Source organism: Lissotriton helveticus, chromosome 6, assembly GCF_964261635.1.
Source record: "Lissotriton helveticus chromosome 6, aLisHel1.1, whole genome shotgun sequence".
In the NCBI taxonomy this organism is placed as follows: Eukaryota; Metazoa; Chordata; class Amphibia; order Caudata; family Salamandridae; genus Lissotriton; species Lissotriton helveticus.
The window spans coordinates 1330276125-1330302141 of NC_136067.1; the positions used below are offsets into that span (position 1 = coordinate 1330276125).

The following is a 26017-nucleotide window of genomic DNA, read 5'->3' on the forward strand; positions in this document are numbered from 1 at the left end:
CCAGTCCAGGGCATGGTAGGCCAGAGAGTATTCAAAGGCAATTAATTAGCTTTGAGTGCCAGTACGAAGTTCCTTCTGGAGGTGGCCGGCCCCGACAAGCATTGCCCTGAAGTGAAGGGTGATTTACCATTGAAAACCCCGAGCGCCAAACGCCGGAGAATTGCAGGCACACAGTGCCACTGACTAATCTAACCGGCTGATATGATGAGCTACGTTTGAATCAGGTCAACCATCTATTTTTCACAAGCTGCCATGCTGTCATTGTTACAAATTTGGTATCAGGGTGGAACCTCCTTGAAGGCCACACACAGACTCAATATTCCTGAAGTACACCCCCACAGACGATTACACAATTGCAATATTGTCCAGGGGTCGAAACGTCGACGCATACTATCGAGTGTTAATGATCACCCAGAACAATTGGGAATAACTAGAGGATTTGCTAGGTGTGTTGAATCACATTTTCATATACCTCACACTGTGTTTAAGTGTGTGTCCTGAATATATGTTCATTTGTTATGTATATATAGTGCGGTGATAGGAATATATTTACATATGTGTTCACTTCACGTCACCAAAGTGTAATTGTATAGTGTATATCTGTGTGTGCATATATTTGTTCTCTTTTCATTTTTTGGGTACACAACTTACATCAATTTGCTATAAAATCATTTTTGTTTGGACTTCATTTCATTAAATGCTAGTCTCATCATAGTAGAGTGACAAAATTGTATAAATAGGTTTTACGCTTTCTAAACGTAATAGGTGGCAGAACCACTGTTCACTTAATGTACGAATCCCCAGGTTCTGCACGTAACTGGGTTACCCCATTACCTTATACTGACTTGTAAGCTCCCAGCATCACTGTTGATATTAGCAAGGATCAAATCAGCAACCACATCGAACACCCCCACACGTCGCATCCTTAATTCCAGAGCCGCCTCGGCTCCGTGTTCATCCTGAACACGTTTTATCACGGTAGGATTACGATCATGGAGGGAGTGCAGAAACACTTCGAATATACTGCCGCAAACACCTTGCCCCAGGTGTTGCAATCAGCCAATTCATAAATTAAGTCTTAAGGCAAATTTATAGTTAGGTTCCTGTGTTTTTCTACAGGAGTAGTATTTGGAAAAACTGATTTGATTTGTCCAAATATTTCAGCACGCAAATAAGGGAACTCATCCTTATTTTGAAGACGCTTGCCCATTACCGAATTAACCATAAGAGGACTGATGGTCACACCACCAGGTCCTGCGGGTTGTGCAGCAACTCCAGGTGGTCCCACCTGAACTTTATAAAGGCCCTATGCACACGTATCAAGGATGTATGCAATACATGAAATTCTACAAGTGTTGCAGTTGTCAGATAACATGGGTGTGGGGTATACCCAGCCAAAACGGGCCACGTGGCCCCATCTATTGATAAAGGACCTAAATGGACTGCCGTTATTGGGTGAGGAAGGGCGCCATTAAACTATATTTGGTGTTGCCAAGCTGTTAGCGGAACTTCGAGAGCCCTATTAGGCTGATAGAAGGGTCGTGGCAGTATATTCATGAAACAAATTATCTGTTCCATCCGCCACCGTAAAGGTGACCCAAGCATAAAACACCTTGAAGCGGTAAGCTGCATCCGTTTCTACAACAAAAATGAGCGTAACACCAGCCCGATTAGGCGGTGTAATCTCAATAAATAACAAAGAACGACAACCTAAAGCGTGGCAGTACAAGAACAGGTTAAGAAGAAAGAGCAGGAACCTTTTAAAATTTTAAGCTTGAAATAACCTATAAAACAACAATGTAGAAGGTTACACCATCACTTCTGTCTCCGGTAGCAGAAGTGAGGGGTTTGTGGACAAGCACTACTCAAGAGTCTCGCAGATAAGAACCAGACCAAACGTTGGCGGCGCCATGTTGCGGGGATTCTGCACCTACACAGAACTATGCGCAGGAAGACAGGACCTCTGTGTATAGGGGTGTACCAACCTATCACCTTAGTACCCAAAATCCCACAACCGACTAGTTATAGTGCCTCTCCCGCATTGTTGGTTGCGCTCTCCCTCCAGCCCTCTTCCGCATTGTTGCTTGCTCCCTCTCTCACGCCCTCTTCTGCATTGTTGCTTGCTTCCTCCCTCCCACGTCTGCATTATTGCTTGCTCCATCCTTCCTTCTTCCGCATTGTTGCTTGCTCCCTCCTTCCTGCACTCTTCCGCATTGTTGCTTGCTCCCTTCCTCCAGCCCTCTTCTGCATTGTTGCTTGCTCCTTCCCTCCCACCCTCTTCCGCATTGCTTGCTCCCTCCCTTGTTGCTTGCTCCCTCCCGCCTTTTTTTCGTATTGTTGCCTGCTCCCTCCTTCTAGCCCTTTTCCGTATTGTTGCTTGCTCCCTCTCTCCCGCCCTCTTCCGCATTGTTGCTTGCTTCCTCCCTCCCAAGTCTGCATTGTTGCTTGCTCCATCCTTCCTTCCTTCCACATGGTTGCTTGCTCCCTCCTTCCTGCCCTCTTCCGCATTGTTGCTTGCTCCCTCACTCCTGCCCTCTTCCGCATTGTTGCTTGCTCCCTCTCTCCCGCCCTCTTCCGTATTGTTGCTTGCTTCCTCCCTCCCACGTCTGCATTGTTGCTTGCTCCATCCTTCCTTCTTCCACATTGTTGCTTGCTCCCTCCTACCTGCCCTCTCCCGGATTGTTGCTTGCTCCCTCCCGCCCTCTTCCACATTGTTGCTTGCCCCCTCCCTCCCACCCTCTTTCGCATTGTTGCTTGCCCCCTCCCTCCCACCCTCTTTCGCATTGTTGCTTGCCCCCTCCCTCCCACCCTCTTTCGCATTGTTGCCTGCCCCCTCCCTCCCACCCTCTTTCACATTGTTGCTTGTCCCCTCCCTCCCACCCTCTTTCACATTGTTACTTGTCCCCTCCCTCCCACCCTCTTTCGCATTGTTGCTTGCTCCCTCCCACCCTCTTTCGCATTGTTACTTGCTCCCTCCCACCCTCTTTCGCATTGTTGCTTGCTCCCTCCCACCCTCTTCCGCATTGCATGCTCCCTCCTTCCCTCTTCCACATTGCATGCTCCTTCCCTCCTTTCCCTCTTCCGCATTGTTGCTTTCTTCCTCCCTCCCGCCCTCTTCCGCATTGGTGCTTGCTCCCTCACTCCTGCTTCCGCATTGTTGCTTGCTCCCTCCCGCCCTCTTCCGCATTGTTGCTTGTTCCCTCCCTCTTCCGCATTGTTGCTTGTTCCCTCCCTCCCGCCCTCTTCCGCATTGTTATTAATCCCTCCCACCCTCTTCCGCATTACTTGCTCCCTCCCTCCTGCCCTCTTTTGCATTGTTGCTTGCTCCCTCCCTCTTCCGCATTGTTGTTTGCTCCCTCCCTACCTCTTCCGCATTGTTGCTTACCCCCTCCTGCCCTCTTCCGCATTGTTGTTTACCCCTCCATTCCGCCCTCTTCTGCATCGTTGCTTGCCCCATCCCCCGCCCTCTTCCGCAGTGTTGCTTGCCCCTTCCTCACGCCCTCTTCCGCATTGTCGCTTGCCCCCTCCCTCACGCCCTCTTCCACATTGTTGCTGGTCTGTTGTTGCTTGCTTACCCCATCCCCCTCGCTTTGTTTGCTGTTCATGTCCCTTCCACCTCTCTCCTGCATTGTTGCTTGAATTCCCGTCCCTCTGAGCCCCTTAGGCATTGTTGCTTGCATTCCTATCCTCCAAGACACTAGCATTGTTGCTTGCATGTCCCATCCCTCCTGCCTCTATCTTGTATTGTTGCTCGTTTGCTCCAGTCCCCCTGCCCGTCCTGCATTGTTGCTAGGTTGTCTGCTCCCACCCATTGTGGTTACCACGTTACCTTGCCCCCTCTGCACATTGGTTCTTGACCCCTCCTGTCCCTACAGTGTTGGTTTCTGCAATAGGAACAGTGCAGCTTGAACACCGTACCAATGTCCCCTCTGAATGGGAGCACAACAATTCCCAAACAATTTTTCTGTCTTGTTGGGGATTGAGATGCCTGAATCATCACTGCAGCAGCATTGGGTGCCTCCTGGTGTTTAAGTTGTGAGACAGCCTAAAGATCTGACGTAATGAGAAACTGGATATTTGAGTAAAGGTGCTGGAGCTGAAGTCCAGCAAGTCCCAAGTATAGGGGCAAAAATGCTCTTGATGGGTACTTGCAAATTATGTACGAGGTGGGAGAAACAATTATTTAAAAAGATCTCAAGTAAAATCTTTGTGTTTATCCGATTAGCTAAAGTCTACTTACTCCTTCCAACTGGTCGAACTGATCAGCGTTAATCTGCATATTGATAACAATACATTTGACAATGATTGAATTTACTGTTTCGTTAGATGGAAAGAGTAAGGTGTTAATGATATCAGGGGTGATACTCTTTGAATGTAAACCTGTTCATTGCAGAGTAGTACGGGAAGGAAAGACTTTCTAAGCTGTCCTAATTATTGTGAAATTTGAGTAAAGGGCTTGCTTTGGAAATCTGGGAGTGGGTTGGGAAGGGATATGGAAGGCAGAAATGGAGAAAAAAAATCACAGTGCAAACAATAAGTTTAAACCATGACTTGAATGTTTATTATGCTAACTGTTTCATGGTAGGATCACTTGGAAGCAGAAAGGAAAGATGCCTGTGTCTGAATGTAAATAGAATAAGATTGTGCAACAGTGTAATACCAACGTGTATCAAGTAGACATCAAATCTGCATTTATAAAAGAAATACATTTAATCACTATGGTGTTCTGGAACCTTGTTAAATGAAATGTGGCCTATTTTGTTATGCAGTCTGTTACCAAAGACAACTGATATGTAATACAATTCAGAAGGACAGCAGGATAAAAGTTCTTAAGCACGAGAGTGATTATGTGAAAACATATCTGCTCCCCAGAAAAGGGGAATAGAATAACTGTGACAACTTCTCACCTTCCGTAAACTATTAAAAACTTGGCTCTTCAGCAAAATTCCAATCTAACTTTTCACTCAGCTTCTCTTACTCCAGCCTCTCCAGCCCAACTCACTCTTTTCTATAGCGCTGGGACGCCCCTGGGTAGCCAACGCGCTTTACAAATCATCAATACAATACAATACAATACAATACAAGTTTACGGCCCGTTCTTCTCCGACTTACCCTCCCTGCAGACCTTTGGTTTGTCAGTAGCAACTGCTTTGCATCTGAATATGTTTGAGGGGAATTAAAGCCACACAGTCACCACTCAATATAGATATTCTGGTATGGGCCAGCCTATTCCTTAAACCATTTTTATACAATGTGTTACAGATACACTTTGCTGTTAGCATATGGTTGATAGATAGAAAGATAGCTAGATAGATAGATACATTTTTATTGCTTACCAGTTAATTAAGACCATCAAAATATAAAAACAGCAGCATTATTAAAACACTAAAACAGCGAGAGGAGAAAAGATTGCTTATTAATGTTATACGTTTCGGCACTCCTAGATCTTTAAGGTCCAAGTCTAACACAGAGAAAGAAAACATCATGTTGTTTCAAGGGGGTTCCATTGGCCAAAGGGGCCAGGGAATCATTCAGCGGCAAAAGCTGATGGTAGTGCCCACCCCCTCCTCCCTTTAGGAGGGATTCCGTTAACCACCGCCCCACCCCCCACTTTTTCTTTGGGCATTCTTTGGGTTCTGTCCAACTATGCATTTCTGCTGCTTCTGTACTGTCCTCCAATGTTTGGGGCTTACTGCCACTTCCTGGGGTTTGTTCCCCTTATACTCTGTATCCTCAGTTTTCGTCTAGAGCTTCAGTTTGGTTTATTACCTGTTTCCATGTAGCGTTGGTCAGGTTTCTCCCCTGTTTTTCAAACCTCCAAGGGTCTGACAGTGTTTGGTTGTCTACATCAACTATGTGTTGCCCTTAGTTTCCACCAACCCTTTTGTTTCACCCAGGCGGCTGCCTTCTTCATGGTGGGACTCCCATATGCTGTTTATTCTTTGTTTCACCTGTTACCATCTGCTGGCACCCTTCCTCAGTTGGTGGCATTGGTTCTTGGAAGGTTGCCTTTGTTTTCCTGTAGGGGGTAATTCCCTCCACTTCCTACTCTTAGGTGGCATTGTGTTGCTGTTTTCCAACCTTGTCATTCTGTCTCCACTTAAGTTACTGTTGTAACTTCTTTACAACAGTAGGATGTATTATCTCTGTCCTCCTTGATTACCTCTGTTTTTGGAGTACCCTTCGTGCCTCCACTTCTTGTCCTCCCGCTCATTGGAGGAGGACGTGGGTTACCTTCGGTGGAGTGCATGTACTTTCACTCTTCTGTTTGAATTGTGTCTCTATTGGAATTTCAATTTTCAGTTTATCTTTGGATGTATATCTCTTTGCATGTATAGAACTATCTCTTGAACGGATCTCTTGTAGATGTCTTTCACTTCTGATATCTATCTTCTTTTCAATCATCCCCACTGGGGATAATTGAAAAGAACACTACATCACCCATAAAGCCTCGTTGTGAGGCCACGCCCATCGCAGCAGGTGATGTAACTACAAAGTGTGTCTTTAACAGCGCCTTCAATGTTAGTATGCAACAACGCCACTGAAGAGAGGAACAACCTCGAAACGCGTCTGGCGATTTTATTTTGAACATTGCTGCCAGGATGGTTCCTGCTGGCAGGTTACCTACCATTAAAGAGTGAGCTTTCAACTTATCCTCGTGGGGCTTTCCTTCAACTTGAGTGCCTGTATGGATGGATTTACAGCGGCCTGCTCGATCGCGAAGGCAAGCCCACCGCTGCTGCGGGTCTTCGACAGTGCCACGGAGTGCTGCTCCATTTGAACGAGGAGAATTGGTGACCTTACACAGGGGGGGAGCCAGTTCAAGCTCCGGTATGCAACCACAAAGCGGGGCAGGTCCCGCCTTGGACTTTTGCACAACAGATGGTTGCGAGTGAGAAACTCTGGAGGCGCGCCCACTGGGGATAATTGAAAAGAACACTACATCACCCATAAAGCCTCGTTGTGAAGCCACGCCCATCGCAGCAGGTGATGTAACTACAAAGTGTGTCTTTAACAGCGCCTTCAATGTTAGTATGCAACAACGCCACTGAAGAGAGGAACAACCTCGAAACGCGTCTGGCGATTTTATTTTGAACATTGCTGCCAGGATGGTTCCTGCTGGCAGGTTACCTACCATTAAAGAGTGAGCTTTCAACTTATCCTCGTGGGGCTTTCCTTCAACTTGAGTGCCTGTATGGATGGATATATATATATATATATATATATCCACTCAAAATGCCTGCTAGTAGATTTCGACAGACTCCAGCACGCTTGGGGTCGCTGTGAGTACAGATTTATTGGCAATAAAACAATGGTAACATATTTCAGCAGCCGCAGCTGCTGATCTCAAACCAATTGTGGTTGCCATTTGTGTTACTTTATATACATGTTCCAGGGTCTTTCCACAACCTTAAAGTGACAGTGCATAACTCAACATTTTGCCATTTAAAGTGACACAGTGCTGACCCTATAAAGTGACTTGTGCACACCGTAGCTACGCAGTTCTTTTTCTCACTTCAATGTAAATTCAAGTACAATACAACATATCATTCTAATTGTTACTAATATGTGGTATTCTTACATCATCTGTATAGACACAAGGTCAGTACCTGTTATGTCTCTGAATCTATAAACTTCTCTTCCTTTTGGGACTCAGACCAATCACGGGCAATTGCCCTATTTAATCACAGTTCTTTTTTTTTTAATTGTCATCAAGTCAATAATAATATTTTGTCCATGTGTTGTTATTTATGTTTTGTGGGGGGAGGGGCAGGCAGCCCCGGGGACCACCACCTCCATGGGGCTCTAATTTAAAAAAAAATAAAAGAACCCTTGTGGTGGACTTGAGCCCTCCCACATGCCCGGGGACCACCACCTCCCTAGGGCACCAAGTATGCAAACCACCTCCCCAGGGCTTTGCACACATTGGGAGGGGTGCCACGCTGCCCCCCTCCTGGAGCCCTTCAAGGCCCTGGGGACTGCAACCCCCCCATGGTCGGCTCCTGCAATGTCCCTGGGTTCCCACCTCTGAGACATTGCTGTTTGCTTTAGCAGGGTGGGAGCACGGGTCGCCCCTTTTTACGCCTCTCTGCAACGCAGCTCTGTGGCACTTACTGGAGGTACCTGGTAGGTAGTTGGCCCCCAGGGAACCTCAGGATTCAAGGGGACTTAATCCTTCAACTTACAATGTGCCGGGGTGCGTTTGCGCAGTGGTGCAGGGAGGGGGCAGGGCCTTAGATAACAAGTTAGCTATTTTGCTGTGTGGGACTTACTGGAGGTAACAAAAGGGGTATTTGGCCCCCAAGGTTGACGTTGGGGGCTAACAACCCCTCCTGTTACTTCCAGTAAATCATTGCTAAAAGGTGTTTGGAGGCCACGCTCACCTTTCTCCACCACTCTGCAAACGTGACTGCTATGTTATAGTTTGAAATTAGCATTTAAAAAACTTTAGAAATTCACTGAAAAAACCATAGGTTTCAGGGATGTTATAGTTCGAAATTAGCATTTAAAAAACCTTTGAAATGCACTGAAAAAACCATAGGTTTCAGGGATGTTATAGTTGGAAATTAGCATTTAAAAAAACATAGAAATTCCCTGAAAAAACCACAGGTTTCAGGGACTTTATAATTAGTTGGACATTTGACGCATACAAAACCAGAGAAATTCCACCTTTATAGTTAGTTCAGCTAACTATAACTCGCGCCCCCACAATGCACTGCTAATGACGTCACATATTACATCACTCATGATGTGGTCAGTGACATCACTGATGACATCTGAAATTACATCACTGATGACATCATATATGTATATAAATGTAAATGTGTGTTTTGTACATATAGTGAGCTGGCGTTGTATACAGTGTACGTCGCTGCATTTTACCTACACCCTTCTTGGTGACCTAGTTCAGCATTCATGGTTGTACTTGTCTGTCTCCATCCTTCTCTACAGTGAGCATCTTACATTTTTTGGAGGATGCCTTGTATATCTTAAAGGCTCTCAATGTAAGACCGGTTTTCTTTACCGTTCTTGTTGTTTCCTAGCGATGCTTTTAAGCATTCATTGTTCTATTTCTCTTTTCTCCATCATTCTTTTATTGGAGGCACATTTTTTCAAAATCTGTTTCTCAGGATAGTTTCTGCAACCATTGGTGGGTGCTCATTATTCCCCCTAACCCCCGAGTTTTATATAGCGCAAACTTGACCCGAAAGTATCGGGTATCAGAGCTCTTTACATGAGCACCGGGGAGATTAAGTAATTCACAGGATGTTGAGCGTCCATGTTGAGGCTTGACCCCGCTTCCCCAGATCTGAGGTCGACCGCCCTAGCCTTTAGGCTATATCCTCTCTCTTCTTGTATATGCTTCTGTGGCTGAGCACGCTATGTATGCGTCTTCCATTTGGTTTGAGCCTGGACTCTATGGACTATTGTTCCTGGTCACTTTGCATTCCCCTATCTTGGATTGCATTCCCTTTGGGTCTGTCTCTTTACTGGCTCTATACTGTGTTACAACAGTCTTATAGTTTTCTACTCCCTATAGGCTTTCCATAGTCCTTCTTGGAGATCATTCCTCTTTATGAGCATCCTGCGTCATCTATCATTTTCGAATAGTCGTGACCTTTCTATCTTTTGGACAGGCTTCTCCTATTGGGGATCTTTGGTAAGGTCAGTTTGCTGCTCTCCCCCAAGGGTAGTATTGCTTGGGTATCTGATTCTAAGATGAGGAATATGTGGCTAGATATCTCTATCAGATAGACAAGTTACTTACCTTTGGTCGCGGCTAATCTGGTAGGGACAGGATCTAGCCCCAGATTCCTTATCGACCCACCCCTCCTCCCTGCTCTGCGAACTGAGGGCCTTATTGTCTCCTAGATCCCCTTTTTGTATACTACTACTGTTTGTTCATTCTGTGCTTGTTGACAAGATTTCTTCTTCCTTTCTGCCACACTGTTTTCAGAGACTAGTAATCTAAGTGGCTCCGTGTTGTTGGCGTGGGAATAGTCACAATGAAACTGACGTCAGTGTGTTGAGTTAGGGCTTATATGGACTCTGTTGATGTCAAATTCGGGGGACGCTACAGAGTCACTCAACACCCTCTACTGACTTGGAAAATTTCTGGATCCAGTTGGCACCTGGGGAAGATTCTAAGATAAGAACTCTTCGACTGGATCCTGTCTCTAACAGATATGGTGTTTCTGAAGGTAAGTAACTTGTCCTTCACTGCTTCGTTGTGGAAATGCTGAGCTATAGAATCTTTTAAGGTAGGTGCTTTAAGATGTTTGTTAGGTAAAAACAGGGCTGCTTGGGAAGCAAAGAGGAGGAAAGCAGTACCAGTCATATATTCTCTAGTTGTCGTAGTTATATGGCACACCATTTTAATCATTTACATCCATAATTAAGGTTTAAAGGTGTAGTATCAGCAATATAGGTGTGTGAAAGGTTTGTGCACCGTTTGATGTTCCCAAACATAGATAACCGATATTAATGGGTAAGGATCTAAATGAAAGATAGTTAAAAAAAAACCTTTAAAACCTTTCCTTTTGATAGAGCTCCTTGGGAGGAGGCATTGGCAATGCCTTCTTCACGGCTTACATTGTATAATAATAATCATCATCATAGGGTGAAGGGGGTGGTGGGGGGTGCACATGGGGGTTACCTATGGTACCCCCCTGCATTTGCATGCACAATGCGGCAGGCTCCGCGCGGTGCCTGCCGCTTTGTGCATGCAAATGCACAGCATGCATTTTTAACTTTGCGGCGGGTGCTGCTTAAAGCAGCACCCGCCGCAATGTTAAATATACGGGATGTGACCGCCAGGGTGGCGGTCACATCCTAATTCCAACGGAGGGACCGCCGCTGCCCCTGCGGACGGGCCCTCGGGGGTGGCGGACGGACGCAGGTCCGTCTGCCATCATAATCGACCCCTTCGTTTTCTCTTGAGTGTATAGCTACATCGTTTGTCAGCTCTTGTACCTCCTTTTTAGGTCTCGACCTCTGCCAATGCGCTTGCACATTGCAGATGTCGAGAGTATAGAGTTGGATCCAGGAAAGCTAAACCAGGCGGATTGCGCCGAGTGCATGTGCCCGTGCACGCGCTTGCCATTTGCTCCCCGAGCCGCCTGCCTCGCATCATTGCATCAGACCCGCCACAGCAATGCTGAGAGCTTCACTTCAAAGGGATCCGCTCCCCCGCCCCCTGCTTCACACTGCAAAGGAATGCGCCCCCCGCCCACGCAATGCCGAGAGCATTTCCCGGCCGCTTTTAATTTATTTTTTAGTCACAGCACCCAGACGCGCGTCCACGTCAAACACGAGAGCTTTTGTAAAGGCCTCGTCCTAGCTATTGCGTAAGCAACACATGCCTCTCGCCTATCTCTCCTTTGCAGCTGGGAACAACTTGTGAACATTTGGAAAGACATTGCAATATATACTTTTAGAATACAATGGACTACACATGCTGTATCTGTCACACCGCGCCCGCTTTGAAAACAAACCTTTTCATTTTAGCCAGCACCCATTCTGCGCTTTCAACCTTCACATATGGAAGACACATACACTTTTCTTCCTCCGGAGGTCGATAACATGAGCCCCGTTGATTGACACACACTGCTCTCACACACACACAAGTTACTTTCACACACCCACGCTGCTCTCATACGCACAGGCTGCTCACACACACAGGCAATGTGCACACACAGGCACTGTTCACACACACATGCACTGTTCACACACACCGGCACTGCGCACACAGACAGGCACTGCTCACACGCACCCCTGTGTCTCAAACAGATATTAACATTTTGCCCAGCACGCATTCTGCGCTTTCAAACTTAAAATATGCCAGACGCATTCCCTTTTCATTCTTCTAAGGTCGATAGCATGCGCCCCGTTGCATTGACGCACGCTGCTCTCACACACACAAGTTACTTTCTCACACATATGCTGCTCTCATACACACAGGCTGCTCACACACACAGGCAATGCGTACACACAGGCACCGCGCCCACTTTGAAAACAAACCTTTTCATTTGAGCCAGCACGCATTCTGCGCTTTCAACCTTCAAATATGGAAAACACATACACTTGTGATCCTTCTTAGGTCGATAACATGAGCCCCGTTGCATTGACACACACTGCTCTCACACATACAAGTTACTGTCACACACACACAATGCTCTCATACGCACAGGCTGCTCACACACAAAGGCTGCTCACATACACAGGCTGGTCACACACACAGGCACTGTTCGCACACACAGGCACTGTTCGCACACACAGACACTCCACAGGGCTTGGTCGCCCCACTCATTGCTGCCGCTCCTGCCTGCCTTGCCGCCTCCTGCCTGCAGATTCCTTCGCTCGCTGCTCGCTGCTCCTGGGAATTTCCCGCTGCTCCTGGGAATTTCCCGCTGCTCCTGGGAATTTCCCGCTGCCCGCTGCTTCTTGGAATTTCCCGCTGCTGCCTCCCTGCGGCCCCGCCCCCCTGTGATTCCATTCGCCGCCCCGCTCCCGCCACCCAGCTGCTCCTCCCTCCCGGCTCCTTACTTATGACGCCCCCAGAGCGACCGCGCAGCGGACGCGCGCAGCGGACGCGCGCAGCGGGAGCGCCGATTGAGCGCCGAAGGTGCGCCAAAGGTAAGCCCGTCTGCGCCCGTCCGCGCCTGGACCGCGCCCAGCGCCAGGACCCCTGGTCCTCCCCGCCGAGGCAAGACGACCCGACTGACCTACGACGCCGCCACTCTCAACGAACTCAATGCCGGCCGGACCCACGCCTGCTGCCGAGCCACCCCGAGACGCACCCACGGACCCTTCACATGCTGCACCTGCAAGTTCACATGCCTCCGCACCTGCCCCGCACCCGCCAAGACAAACACCAGCAGCAACCACCTCAAGTGCATCCTGATCAACACCCGCTCCGTCCACGGACACGCCGTGGAACTCTGGAACCTCCTCGACGCTACATCACCGGACGTCGCCTTCCTCACGGAAACCTGGATGAACGCCTCCTCTGCACCTGACATCGCCATCGCCATCCCGGACGGGTACAAGATCATCAGGAGGGACCGCATCAACCAGACCGGAGGTGGCATCACCATCGTCCACAGGAACACCATCCGCATCACGACCGACGCCAACGACTCCTTCGCCGCAGCCGAACATCTCCACTTCCAGATTCACACCGACCCTAAGATGACCCTCAGAGGCACCCTCGTCTACAGACCCCCGGGACCACGCACACAATTCAGCGAAGACATCACAGACTTCATCAGCCCGCACGCCCTCCCCTCCACCGACTACATCCTCCTCGGGGACCTCAACTTCCACCTGGAGAACAACAAGGACCGCAACACCACCGCCCTGCTGGAAAACCTTGCCAACCTCGGACTCAAGCAACTGGTCAACACCCCCACCCACTACGCCGGCCACACGCTTGATCCCGTCTTCTCTTCCAGCAAGTACATCACCTTCAGCCACGCCACCGGACTCCACTGGACCGACCACAGCTGCGTCCAGTTCAGCTTCAAAAGATCCACGACCCACCACCACCCGCAACAGGTACTTCACAGGAATTGGAGCAAGATCACCGCAGACCAGCTCACCACCTCCCTCAGCCAGAGCCCACCCGCCAACACAACGGACCCCAACGAAGCAGCCCGCAACTTCACACAGTGGCTGACCGCCTGCGCCGACGACCTCGCGCCACTAAAGAACCCTCCCAGCAGACCCAGAAGCAAGAAGGCATCCTGGTTCACCGACGACCTCAAGGACTCCAAGAAGACCTGCCGCACCCTCGAGAAAGCCTGGCTCCTCGACCGGACCACCGACAACATGATCGCCCTCAAACACGCTACCCGCAAGCACCACCAGCTCATCCGCACCACCAAGAAGAAATCCCTGAAGGAACGACTGGACAACAACGCCCACAACAGCAAAGAGCTCTTCACTATCGTCAAGGAGTTCTCCAACCCCAGCACCGGCACCAACGACATCACTCCGTCACAAGACCTCTGCGACTCCCTCGCCTCGTTCTTCCACCGCAAGATCGCCGACATCCACAACAGCTTCGGCGCCTCACCCACGCACCCAACCGTCGAACCAACGCCCCCCACCGCCACCCTTCGCACCTGGACCACGGTGACCACCGAAGACACAGCCCGCACGATGAACACCATCCACTCCGGATCACCGACCGACCCCTGCCCACACCACGTCTTCAACAAGGCCGACTCCACCATCGCACCCCAACTCCGGAACATCATCAACGCCTCCTTCAACACCGCCACCTTCCCGGAGAGCTGGAAGCACGCCGAGATCAGCGCCCTCCTGAAGAAACCTACAGCGGACCCCACCGATCTCAAAAACTTCCGCCCCATCTCGCTCCTCCCTTTTCCTGCTAAAGTCATCGAGAAGATCGTCAACAGACAGCTGACCGCCTTCCTCGAGACGAACGGATCCCTCGACCCCTCGCAGTCCTGCTTCAGAGCCAACCACAGCACCGAGACCGCCCTCATCGCAGCCACAGAAGACATCCGGACCCTGCTCGACAAGGGGGAAACAGTGGCCCTCATCCTCCTGGACCTCTCCGCTGCGTTCGACACGGTCTGCCACCGCACCCTAGTCCAGCGCCTCAGCAACATCGGTATCCAAGAGAAGGCACTGGAGTGGATCATCTCGTTCCTTGCCGGAAGAACACAAAGAGTCCGCCTCCCCCCGTTTCGCTCCGAGGCCACCGAAGTCATCTGCGGCGTCCCGCAAGGATCTTCACTCAGCCCCACCCTCTTCAACATCTACATGAAACCTCTCGCAGCCATCGCACGCCAGCACAACCTCATCTCTTACGCCGACGACACCCAGCTGATCCTCTCCCTCACCAGAGACCCCGACACCGCCAGAACCTGCCTACACGAAGGGATGAAAGACGTCGCCGAGTGGATGAAGGACAGCTGCCTGAAACTGAACTCGAACAAGACGGAAGTCCTCATCCTGGGATCTTCGCCCTCCGCCTGGGACGACTCCTGGTGGCCCCCAGCCCTGGGCACCGCACCCAAGCCAACCGACCACGCACGCAACCTGGGCTTCATCCTGGACCCCTCCCTCTCGATGACCAGACAAATCAACGCCGTCTCCTCATCGTGCTTCAACACCCTGCGTATGCTTCGCAAGATCTTCCGCTGGATCCCGACCGAGACCAGGAAGACTGTCACCCAGGCACTCGTCACCAGCCGACTGGACTACGGAAACACCCTCTACGCCGGAACCACAGCCAAGCTACAGAAAAGACTCCAGCGCATCCAGAATGCCTCCGCCCGACTCATCCTGGATGTCCCCCGACGCAGCCACATCTCCAGCCACCTGAGGAACCTGCACTGGCTCCCCGTCGACAAGAGCATCACGTTCCGGCTCCTCACCCACGCACACAAGTCTCTCCACGACCTGGGCCCCAAGTACCTCAACGACCGCCTGACCTTCTACACGCCCACCCGCCAGCTACGGTCCACCAGCCTCGCCCTCGCAGCCGTACCACGCATCCGAAGAGCCACCGCCAGAGGAAGATCCTTCTCTTACCTGGCTGCCAAGACTTGGAACTCCCTCCCCATCCACCTTCGGCTGACCCAGGACCATCTCGCCTTCAGGAAACAACTCAAGACCTGGCTGTTCGAGCAGTAGCATACCCCTCCCCCCAAGCGCCTTGAGACCCTCCCGGGTGAGTAGTGCGCTATACAAATGGCATGATTGATTGATTGATTGATTCGCACACACAGACACTGCTCGCACACACAGTCACTGCTCGCACACACAGTCACTGCTCACACACACAGTCACTGCTCACACACACAGGCACTGCTCACACACACAGGCACTGCTCACACACACAGGCACTGCTCACACACACAGGCACTTCACACACACACTGGCACTGCTCACACACACCAGCACTGCTCACATGCACCCCTGTGTCTCAAACAAAAAATTTCAATTTACCCAGCAAGCATTCTGCACTTTCAAACTTAAAATATGCCACGCCCATTCCTTTTTCATCCTTCTAAGGTCGATAGCATGAGCCCCGTTGCATTGACACACACAAGTTACTTTCACACACACACGCTGTTCTCATACACAGAGGCTGCTCACACACACAGGCAATGCGCACACACAGGCACCGCTCACTTACTGTTTGTGGCCAACACAATATACGCAAAATAATTACATTGCTTTTTGGACAATTTGCTTACTGTTTGTGGACAACTGTATAGGCTCAACAAAAAAAACCACTCGATTTTCACCTCAAATCCACCCCCACCCCAAATCCACCCCCACACCCCAAATCCACAACAAAACCACTACACACCCCAAAAACACCCCAAATCCAACCCACAATCAACCTCACATCCACCCCACACGCACCCCACACCCCAAATCCAGCCCACACCCCAAATACCCCAAATCCACAACAAAACCACCACACACCCCAAAAACACCCCAAATCCACCCCACACTCAAAATCACCCCAAATCCAACCCACACTCACAATCAACCCCACATCCACCCCACACCCCAACTCCCTCCAAAACCACCCCACACCCCAACACCCTCCCACACCCCAACTCTCACACGCCCCAAATCTCCCACACTCCAACTCTCCCACACTCTCAATAACACATTCTCCCACTGTCTAATTCACTCACAATCTCTAAATTACTCTCCCACTCACTCTCACTCCCAAACTCACTCACTTTCAACACAACACATATTACATTTCAAATACTATACGTGGCACATTTCCAAACATTAAAACAGATACCATTATATTTAACAATACAATTAATACACCATTTTCCAAAACCAACACATACCCAATACAATTCAGCATTTGCAATGCCAATAGCTCCCACTTTCCTAATGCGAGACCTATTGCATTGCAAATGCTTGTTTATAGTCTCCCTGAATTTCAGTAGATTCGTTTTCAGTCAGATTTTTCAGTATTTTTTTCCACAAACGAACTGTTGTCCATAATTATAATTCCTTCTCCCTTATCAGCCTCTTTCACAATGAAATTGAAATAAATAAAGAGTACCTTTAACATGTACATTTCATGGAGTTTGAAATTAGGATTGCCTGGAAGGTGGAGTTGTAACACAACTCTCTCAAAATTGTGAATGATACTGTTCACAGCTGGACGTGCAAATTTGGCTTGAGAGTATAACTATCACCTGACCTTTTAACCTACACCAATATTATTATAGATATTGTTGGACCCGGCCTCGTGGCGTGGTCCTACCCCTCCCGCATGGCGGGCCCCGGACGACATCGGCCCTCCATCCAGCCCGGGTCGGTCTCGGGCACACCTCTGCACGCCCTCCAAACCACCAGATCCGCCACCCGGCAGCCCACAACCACTGACACGGCACACACGGGCCTCCCCAGCATTACCGGTCCGGTGCCCACCCCGGACCCACATTCCAGGCCCGACGCCATCTTGGGCCCATCACGTCACAGACACGTGGTCCCGGACCAGCCGCGGCCACGGCCCCAGCGAGCCCGCCATCGAGGCACCAAGAACCCTCCGGGTGGTAGAGTGGCCACTCAACCACAGACAAGGAAAGGGGAGTTTCGATGGCTCTCCAACCGTCCCCGGATGCCTGGTTTCGATCGACCTCCGGCCTCCCTGAGCGCTGGCCCCAACCCCTGCTGGGTGTCTGGACACCATCATCCCGGCCCCTCTGACCCCCAGGCGAGAGGGTCCGGAAATTTAAGGACTCCCGACCTATATCTGGGCCAGCCCCGGAGTAGGACGGCAGTTGTATCCCGGAGTCGAGAAGCCCTGCTGACTCTGTCGCGGCTGACCCTGAGACGAACTCCTTTTGCTGCTCTACCTGGAACCTGCTGGCGCTGCCGCGGTCCATCTTCGCTGTAACCACCTTGGAGCCTGCTGGCGCTGCCGCGGTCCATCTTCGCTGTAACAACCTTGGAGCCTGCTGGCGCTGCCGCGGTCCACACTCGCTGAACCACCTTGGAACCTGCTGGCGCTGCCGCGGTCCACACTCGCTGAATCATCTTGGAGCCTGCTGGCGCTGCCGCGGTCCACACTCGCTGAACCACCTTGGAACCTGCTGGCGCTGCCGCGGTCCACACTCGCTGAATCATCTTGGAGCCTGCTGGCGCTGCCGCGGTCCATCTTTGCTGTAACCATCTTGGAGCCTGCTGGCGCTGCCGCGGTCCACACGCGCTGAGCCATCTTGGAACCTGCTGGCGCTGCCACGGTCCACACTCGCTGAACCATCTTGGAGCCTGCTGGCGCTGCCGCGGCCCAACCTTCCGGAACCCCCCAGCTCGAGGATTGAGAGCTGTGCGTAGGGTCTCCTTGCAACCGACCATCTATAAGACTGTCCCGCTACCTTGCCCCTTGCCACGAGACTTCCCAGATCTCCGGATCTGCTGTATATATTGAAACGATACTAATTGCCCGATAAAGATTGAAAACTCTATCTACGTGTGGTGTATATTTGTAGTGGTGTGGTTACTCTGCTATACGATCCTAGGAGAGGGCCCTCCCCGTCGGAGGCCTCTCGACATCGCTCGGTCCCTTCTCTGAAGGAGGGGTAGACCTAGGGGTGGTCAGTCAGACACCTTCTGCCTCCCCCGGGTTCGCCTTTCTAACAGATATTTGCTTCCACATGCATTTATAACTATTCCCATGCTATTTATTTGTAATGCTTCACATTATCATACAACATTAATTTGAAGCCAGACCTAATTGCAGTGCCAATGCTGGTCCTTTTATGGTCTGACTTGACATCCCAGCTAGAGCCAGACAATTATGTGAAAATCATCAGGAGAGGGGCTTTGGCTCCGCTCACATAATGGGAACCAGGAGTACATGTTTTGATTGGGCAGAAGTTGTGTGCTACCTTAACAAAATGCTTTCACTCCACTGTGCTGTGGTAATTTTATTCATCCAGCTGCCTGAGCTTGACCTTTCAGGGGTGCACACATGAAATTGTACTGCCATTGAATGGTCTTGGATACCTACATAATGTATGGTGTTTTCTCTGGTCGCAGCTCAGATGGGAGAAGGGCATTCATTAGCCTTCATGGATTTTTAAGTCTGTGTTGACAGTGCAACTGTCAGCTGATCTTTTATCCTACACCAATATTAGTCTACAGTTAATTGCTTCCATGCAAATATATATTCATTCCTATGCTATTTATTTGTAATGCTGCATATTACTGTACAAATTTCCTTTAAAGCCAGACCTATTGGCATTGCCAGTTCTTATTTGAAAGGGTGTGGATGTTATCACTTGACAGTGATCTTGGAAAAATTTCCTCCAGTGTAATTTAAGCACAAACCAATAGATGTGTGCTTGGTTCATATCCGTACTTTGTTGAGGTACAAAAGGTAAACACTTATGTAACATTTCCACTGTCTGTAAGGGATTTAATGTTTTGTGTAGATATTGAAGAATGTTTCCATTCTTTAACTTGTAGACCTTTTATTCATTTGGTTTTTTGCTGCATGCTTCGTACTCTCGTCTGGATCTCTTATTTGGGCAATGGCTAAAAACTGTTGGCCACATTCTTATGCGACTTTTTTGTGTGGCTGAACTTTGTGTTACATCACTTGTTTAAAAATTAATGTGTATGGTGTGCAGTACTAATACTGTATTTGGTTTATTGCTAATTTGTTTTATTTTTTTCTACCTAGGCTAGAAATGTGAACACATCTGAACTTGCAGCAATTAAAGTGATAAAGTTGGAGCCTGGTAAGTAACTTTAATTTGTTATTATTTTGATGTGATCCAGTGGATTAGCAACAATTTGCAATCACATGCCTAAGTTTAGAAAATGTATCTTGTAAAATGTCATAGCTGTAAATGTATTTTATTTGAGGTTCTTTGAGAATTCAGTGAGTGAACAATAGACAGTTGTATAGACAACGCGTCACTGAAGCAAAGTGAAGTTTAATGATGTATTGCAAATGGAACGATTTTTAAATACAGCGTTTATTGTTTATTCTGTCCAGGTGTGAAACAAAGCCATTTGTCATTTATTGTTTTGGTCCTATTTACTGAATACGTGCTGCAATGTGTTAAAAAAAGTAGAGCATGACCTCAGCTAGCTACATCCTGTAAAGGGCTGGATGAACTATTGCATTGTATACGTTCTTTGCTTCATAGCCTACAAGTCCCAATCATCAAATGTATTTTCATGACATCAACAATCCTCCAACCTTTTTGAAATCTCAGATAGTTTGACACAATTATACTTCGTTTTTTTCTCCATGACTACAGTTCTTAAGGCATTCTATTACTTAAGCCATTTGCATGAAAATATTTGGGCAGCACTTGAGCTTTACTGGCTGCCATTTGCATACTGTTATAACTGATTTATACGTATAGCGTTATAAGCTTGTTTTCCCCAAACTGAGGGTTCTGCATAACTGTTTGTGTATATTACGCAGGCTTACTGTTGTAGGAGCAGAATGTTGTCAGGCAGAGGATATTCTTTTTCATATGTTAGATATTTCAATTTTTTCATTTCCGGGTCAAAATAGTATTTCACTTTTTCTGTAGCAAGAGAATTTTCCCATTGTATCCATTTTGGATCTAATGCCACGGTAGTTAAATTACATGGGCTTGTTAATGCCTCGAAGGCTGATTCTGCTGTTAAAACAGTAATCCGTCTGCCATGGGCCTGGGCTCTTTCTTTTGCTACAGCTGTTTGAACCGCATTTACAACATTTTTCGCAAGACTGAATGTTTTTTCAGCTTGTGAGTACAAGTGTGATTTGTATGCTATTGGTACCTTTTCTCCCTCATTAGAGGTCAGGTACGTGAATCCGCATCTTCCTGGGATGACTCGGATTACAAGGTTGCGTGTATTATCCCGAGTTTGCAATTTTGTTTTTGCTAACATGTCTGTTTGCAATGATCTCAAAATTTCTGTGTGTTTTTGAGTCCAATTGATTGGTTTAAAATCTGGTTTTATTAATTCATAGAGAGGTTTAACCCTCTGCATAATTTAGAATGTATGTTCTTCCGAAATTCAGGAAACCTAGTATTTATTGTAAGTTCCTCAGCGTTTTTGGTGCTTGGAGTACAGCACACTTCTCTAAGAAATTGTCTGCTAGGCTCTTGCCTTCACTTGATAATTCATATCCTAAAAACAGGACAGTTAGATGGGCAATTCGTGACTTTTTAAAGTTGAATTTGTAACCCTCTGCTGCGAACCCAAGTATTATGGTGTTCACTCTTTTCAAGTGAGTATCCAAATCATCATCTGTTAGATAGATGTCATCGACATAAGGTAATGCCTCATCATCATACATTTGTAGTAACTCTGTTACTCTTGCTGAGAATAATCCTGGGATATTCTTGAACCCCTGTGGGAGTCGACAGTAATTTTTCTGCGAGCCCATTATTGAGAAAGCGGTCAAATACCTGCTTTCAGGTGCAATGTTTTGACAAAAGAATCCATTAGAGATGTCTAATGTTGTTTTGTATTTTTTGCGCACGATGTTATTCATTAGTGCTGCACTGTGTGAGTTTTGTACTGCAAATGTTTTGCAACATGATTTAAGGTGTCTGTAGTCCAAAACTAGACAATATGAATCGTCTGGCTTGGAGACAGGAAACAAAGGATTGTTCATTTGTGAGGTGCATGTTTCAATCACCCCCTGGTATTCAAGTTGATCTAAGATCTCCCTGACCTGTTTTTTAGCTTCTTGCTTAATTGGGTACTACCTTTGTGCAGTTGGTTGGCATTTTAATTGGATTTTGTGAGGAGGAGAGTCCTCATCCCATCCTACATGATTTTTATATAATGCAGGAGCTTGGGCTACTGCCCACTTTCTATCAAGTGTATATTTTTTATGAATTGGAATGTGATTTGAGAAGGCGGGCATAATCATTTCTTCGCCATGAGGGCATTCCCTGACAAACTTTGGTGGCCAGTCCTTTTCAGCTAAAAGGATGTCATAGCCTTTGGAAAGGTTATCCCAAAATAGACCCCTTACTTTCCTAGTCTTATCTCCCTCTATACGTAGTGTTATCTCGTATATTTTATGAGGTTTGCTAACTCTGCTGTCTGCAGTTTCCACTTGAATGTATTCATTTGTGTCCACTGTCTCCAGATGATTCATCAGGATCTTGCGAGCTATGGTCACTTCTGCTGCGCTGTCTAGCACTGTCTGGGCCCACTCTCCGTTTTTCAGCTGTGTCCTCAGTATCCTCGGCATGTTTGACTATTTTAGTGCTGGCTACCTTCTTTCTTGGAAATTGTATTTTTTTACTTTGATGAGCAGGTTCTTTGTCTTTGGACTTGACTTGCTCTTCCCTTTGTTCTGACCGTCCTCTTCTTTCCGATTTCTGCGAGGAAGTCTGAAAAGATCGAGAGGGCTGTGTATCAATATCTTGATATCTATCAGGTTTCTTTAGATTATCCCTATTTCTAAGGTTGTATCTTTTCTCGGAGGGCTCCCTCTGGGGAGACTTGTGTCCTTGGTCCGGAGATCTTTCTCTTCGCCGAGGAGACCTTCCTCTGGACTGGAATCTTTTTTCTTTGGGAGTGGATTGTTTATTTCCATCCCAGCTCTTTTTTGGAGTGTTTAGATTATTTTTAATAAATATTTTTTCAGGATTTTCAGTTAGTTGGGGTTTTACTGGTTTCCCACCCAAACTATCTCTTCCTAGTTCTTCATTGGATTTTTCTATGATTCTGGCAAGTTCAAATGGCTGTTCTGCTATATCTGTTTCTTTCAATTTCTGGCGGATCGCCACAGATTCTGCTTCCCCTTTTATGTTGGCTAATAAGATAGCCGAGACCTGCTTGAAGTCCTTTAGTAATTTCATACCCAGAGTTAAAGCAGGTTCTGGACCGTATTCATTTTGAATCTGTCTTAGCACATCGGGTATTACCGCCATGGACGGAACACCATGTGTTTTTGTGTAAATGGAAGCAAAGAATGTGCCCCAAGTGTCACAGTCCTCCACATGTGGTGCGATCCCCATTGGAAGGCAGATAGTCAGAATTCTGTGTTTCTCAGTAGGGGTAGTATCCGGAAATACTGCCTCTGTTTGAGTGATTTTTTGTGCTAACCAGAATGGAATTTGTTCCCGTTTTATTGGTACTTTACCCAGACATGATTGTATGTTCTGTGGTGTAAATAGCTGGTTGGACGGTTGAAGTCCGCATTACATATTGGACTAATTGTCTATGAATTTTAATCAGTTGTTTTAGCTGTGCTAAAAGTTCTGGTATTGACATTTTTTCAATGTCTGGATGTGGTGTGTAGCTGGCTAGAACCTGCCATGTTGCTCCTGGTCTACCTAGTGGACCGAGCCTGGCGATGTGATTATTATGTTTTAGGGCGCCTTTAAACCAGAGCAGGTGCTCTTGGTATTTTAATGGGATTTCCACCTCCTCGAAAGGAGTGTACTCTTCCAGAGGTTCCTCTATTTTGTAATAGTGTAATTCGTGTGTGACAGCGTTTGCTGCTGGAAAGTTTATCCATGAATAGAATACCTCTGTCTGCCGATATTCATGTGCCTCAATTATGAATACGACTATACCACCTCTCGATGTTAGTCCATTCTCTATAAGTTTAAGAGTTATAGTTTTTCTTATGTTGCCCACCGGAATGAGTATAGCATTCGGGTCGGTCTGCAGGAGACTAGTGTCATCCTCTAGGAGTTGAGCTGCTATTCTAGCTGTCTCCCTTTCTTCTTCACTTTCTGTCATTTTTACTGACAGAAAGGTTTTTGTTGCAGATCAGGTTTCAAAGAAACAAAGATTAGGTGCACAATATTTTTTGGAACACTGTATCCTTCAACGTTGACTAAACCAAAACTATACATAGAAATCTCTTCCTACTAAGTTCCGGCGGATTTTTAACCTTTTACCCTCTCCAGACGTCTTTTGGAGTATTTACGGGAAAAAGGGTCTGTGTGAAAAAGCACGACTGAGTTACTCTAACGTCTTGCGTTAGATTTATCGCCTTACCAAACGTTGGGCGCCATGTAGTTTAGTTCCTATATTCCCAATAGGCTCTGCGCATTGGAATAATATATTCAGCAGTGTAGACGTAGGACTGAGGTTATCTAGGTCTCTACTGACTATATTAGACTTAAGGTTTGCCAGCTAGCTCAGAGGTCACTAGAAACGTTCTCGAATAAACGAGGAGGAGTTTAACCTCCCTGGATAGACAAGAAGGGATTAGCTTCTGACAACCATAAAACATTACAACTTTGCTCTCCCTGAATAAGAGTATATCTCTAGAGTCGTGTGAAAACAATAGACAGCTATTTCACTTAGTCAAATGTGCGTCCTTAGTTTCACCAGAATGCAGAGAAAAGAGAGACGGGCGTTTTCAATAAAAGGTGTTATTTATTGAGCAGTCTTCTTCCTCATACAAGAGAAATGAATTGCCACGATTGTAATACTCATGGTAAAGTAAAGTGCGTACAGTAAAAGGAGGATTATAAAATAATACTGTAAAAGCATTGATATGGTTTCTTAGCCATATGATACTTTAAAATAGATAAAATATATACATACATATATACATTGACTAATCGTACTCAACTGGTGCTTCTAAATATGCCTACCCCGGTGTACCTGACCTAAGCCTAATACGTGGGAAGGAGTAAGTAAGTAGCAGTTTAAGTTAAGTTTGTTTTGCCAAGAATCTGACTCAAGAATTCTCTGTAAGGGTTTAGTCAGTTCCGTACCTGGGTAATAGAAAGCAGGAGGTCTGTTATCTCTCTCTCAGGACTCGATATCCCAGCAACCCGCAAGGGTAGGCTGGAAACGCCGGAGCTGGATTTCTCGGCAGGAGAAAAGACAGCGTCTTTCTTAGCGCGTCGAAGAGGAGGGGCAGCGTCCGTGGGCTCTCGCATCAGCTGGGCTTTCGGGCAAGTAGATAGCTGCTCTGCTCCAGATTCACCACCGTGTGTTTGCTTAAGGCAACGTTGGTATATTTATACCTGAAAGGTGCCTGGGTTTGACGTAAGGTTGGACATAAGACGTCAATAAAGATGTCACTAAGAACTGGCCGTTCTTACAGTGCTTTACAGGAGTTCTAGGACGAAATCAAAACAAAAGCAAGGGGGATTTCCCGTGTTGCTGGAGGCTTGGTTTTGTTTAGAGAACTCGGTGTGCTTACTATTGGGCCGGAGAAGTAGCCTTGCTTAATGTGACAGCACGTGCTACGACTGAATTATGGATATGATTATTATGCCGTTGTATGGATATTATTGATTATAACCGGACAAGGGCATAAAATAGGAATATCGATTCAGGTTTCCTAGATAGAACACTACACCAACTCCACGAATTAATGTCCATCATTACTAAAACTTAAGCAATAGTAAACATAAAAGGTGCATGTGTATACCAACCCACCCCAAAATACATTTTTGCATTTGAAATGGTGTATGTGAAATACATGAAAATTATTATAGGTACTGTACGCTTTTCAAGCAGTGTAATCATTCATTAAAAAGGATGCATATATATATATCGGCATGAATGATTTGCGAAATTTACACATGAAATGGCTCTTAATACAGAAAAAAGGGTCGAGACCATTCCATCACCTATAAATACAGTTGCTGTAAATGTGCTAGAGGCTGACGTGATAAATTGTCTTTAGAGTTCCTAAAATAGAAGCTCTGTTCTCTAAGAATAGTTCTACTCCAAGCAGAGTACATGTGCCAGAAAAAAGGTAAATATTTTGGAATCGGAGAAAAAAAATAATTTTGCTTTCCGGGGAGAGAGAAAAAATATAGTTCCAAATATGTTCACTAGCTTTTGTTTATCAAAGCCGAAGGCCGAATTCAGAGTTCAGGGAACGCTGTGTGCTAGTTTTCTTAAAAGTTATTCTTTTTGTTCAGGGGAAAACATCATTTCAGACAGACTTTCAAAAAAGTGGTTTACCGCTTCAGGTGAAAGTTCGACCAAGTTGGAAAATGCCGCAACTGTGCAGTCGTGAGCATGATTGCTATCATCGATGACA

At 47.2% G+C, this 26017-nt stretch overlaps 1 protein-coding gene across 7 annotated transcripts in view; it reads left to right on the forward strand.

The window, feature by feature from the left end:
- MAP4K3 (mitogen-activated protein kinase kinase kinase kinase 3) overlaps window positions 1–26017 on the forward strand; it is a 1422157-nt gene that overhangs the window by 136491 nt on the left and 1259649 nt on the right. For all 7 annotated transcript variants that reach the window (XM_078649063.1, XM_078649064.1, XM_078649058.1 and 4 more), the window contains exon 2: window positions 19709–19766. In XM_078649063.1, coding sequence (XP_078505189.1) covers window positions 19709–19766 — 58 coding nt within the window. The remainder of the gene's footprint in view (window positions 1–19708; window positions 19767–26017) is intronic.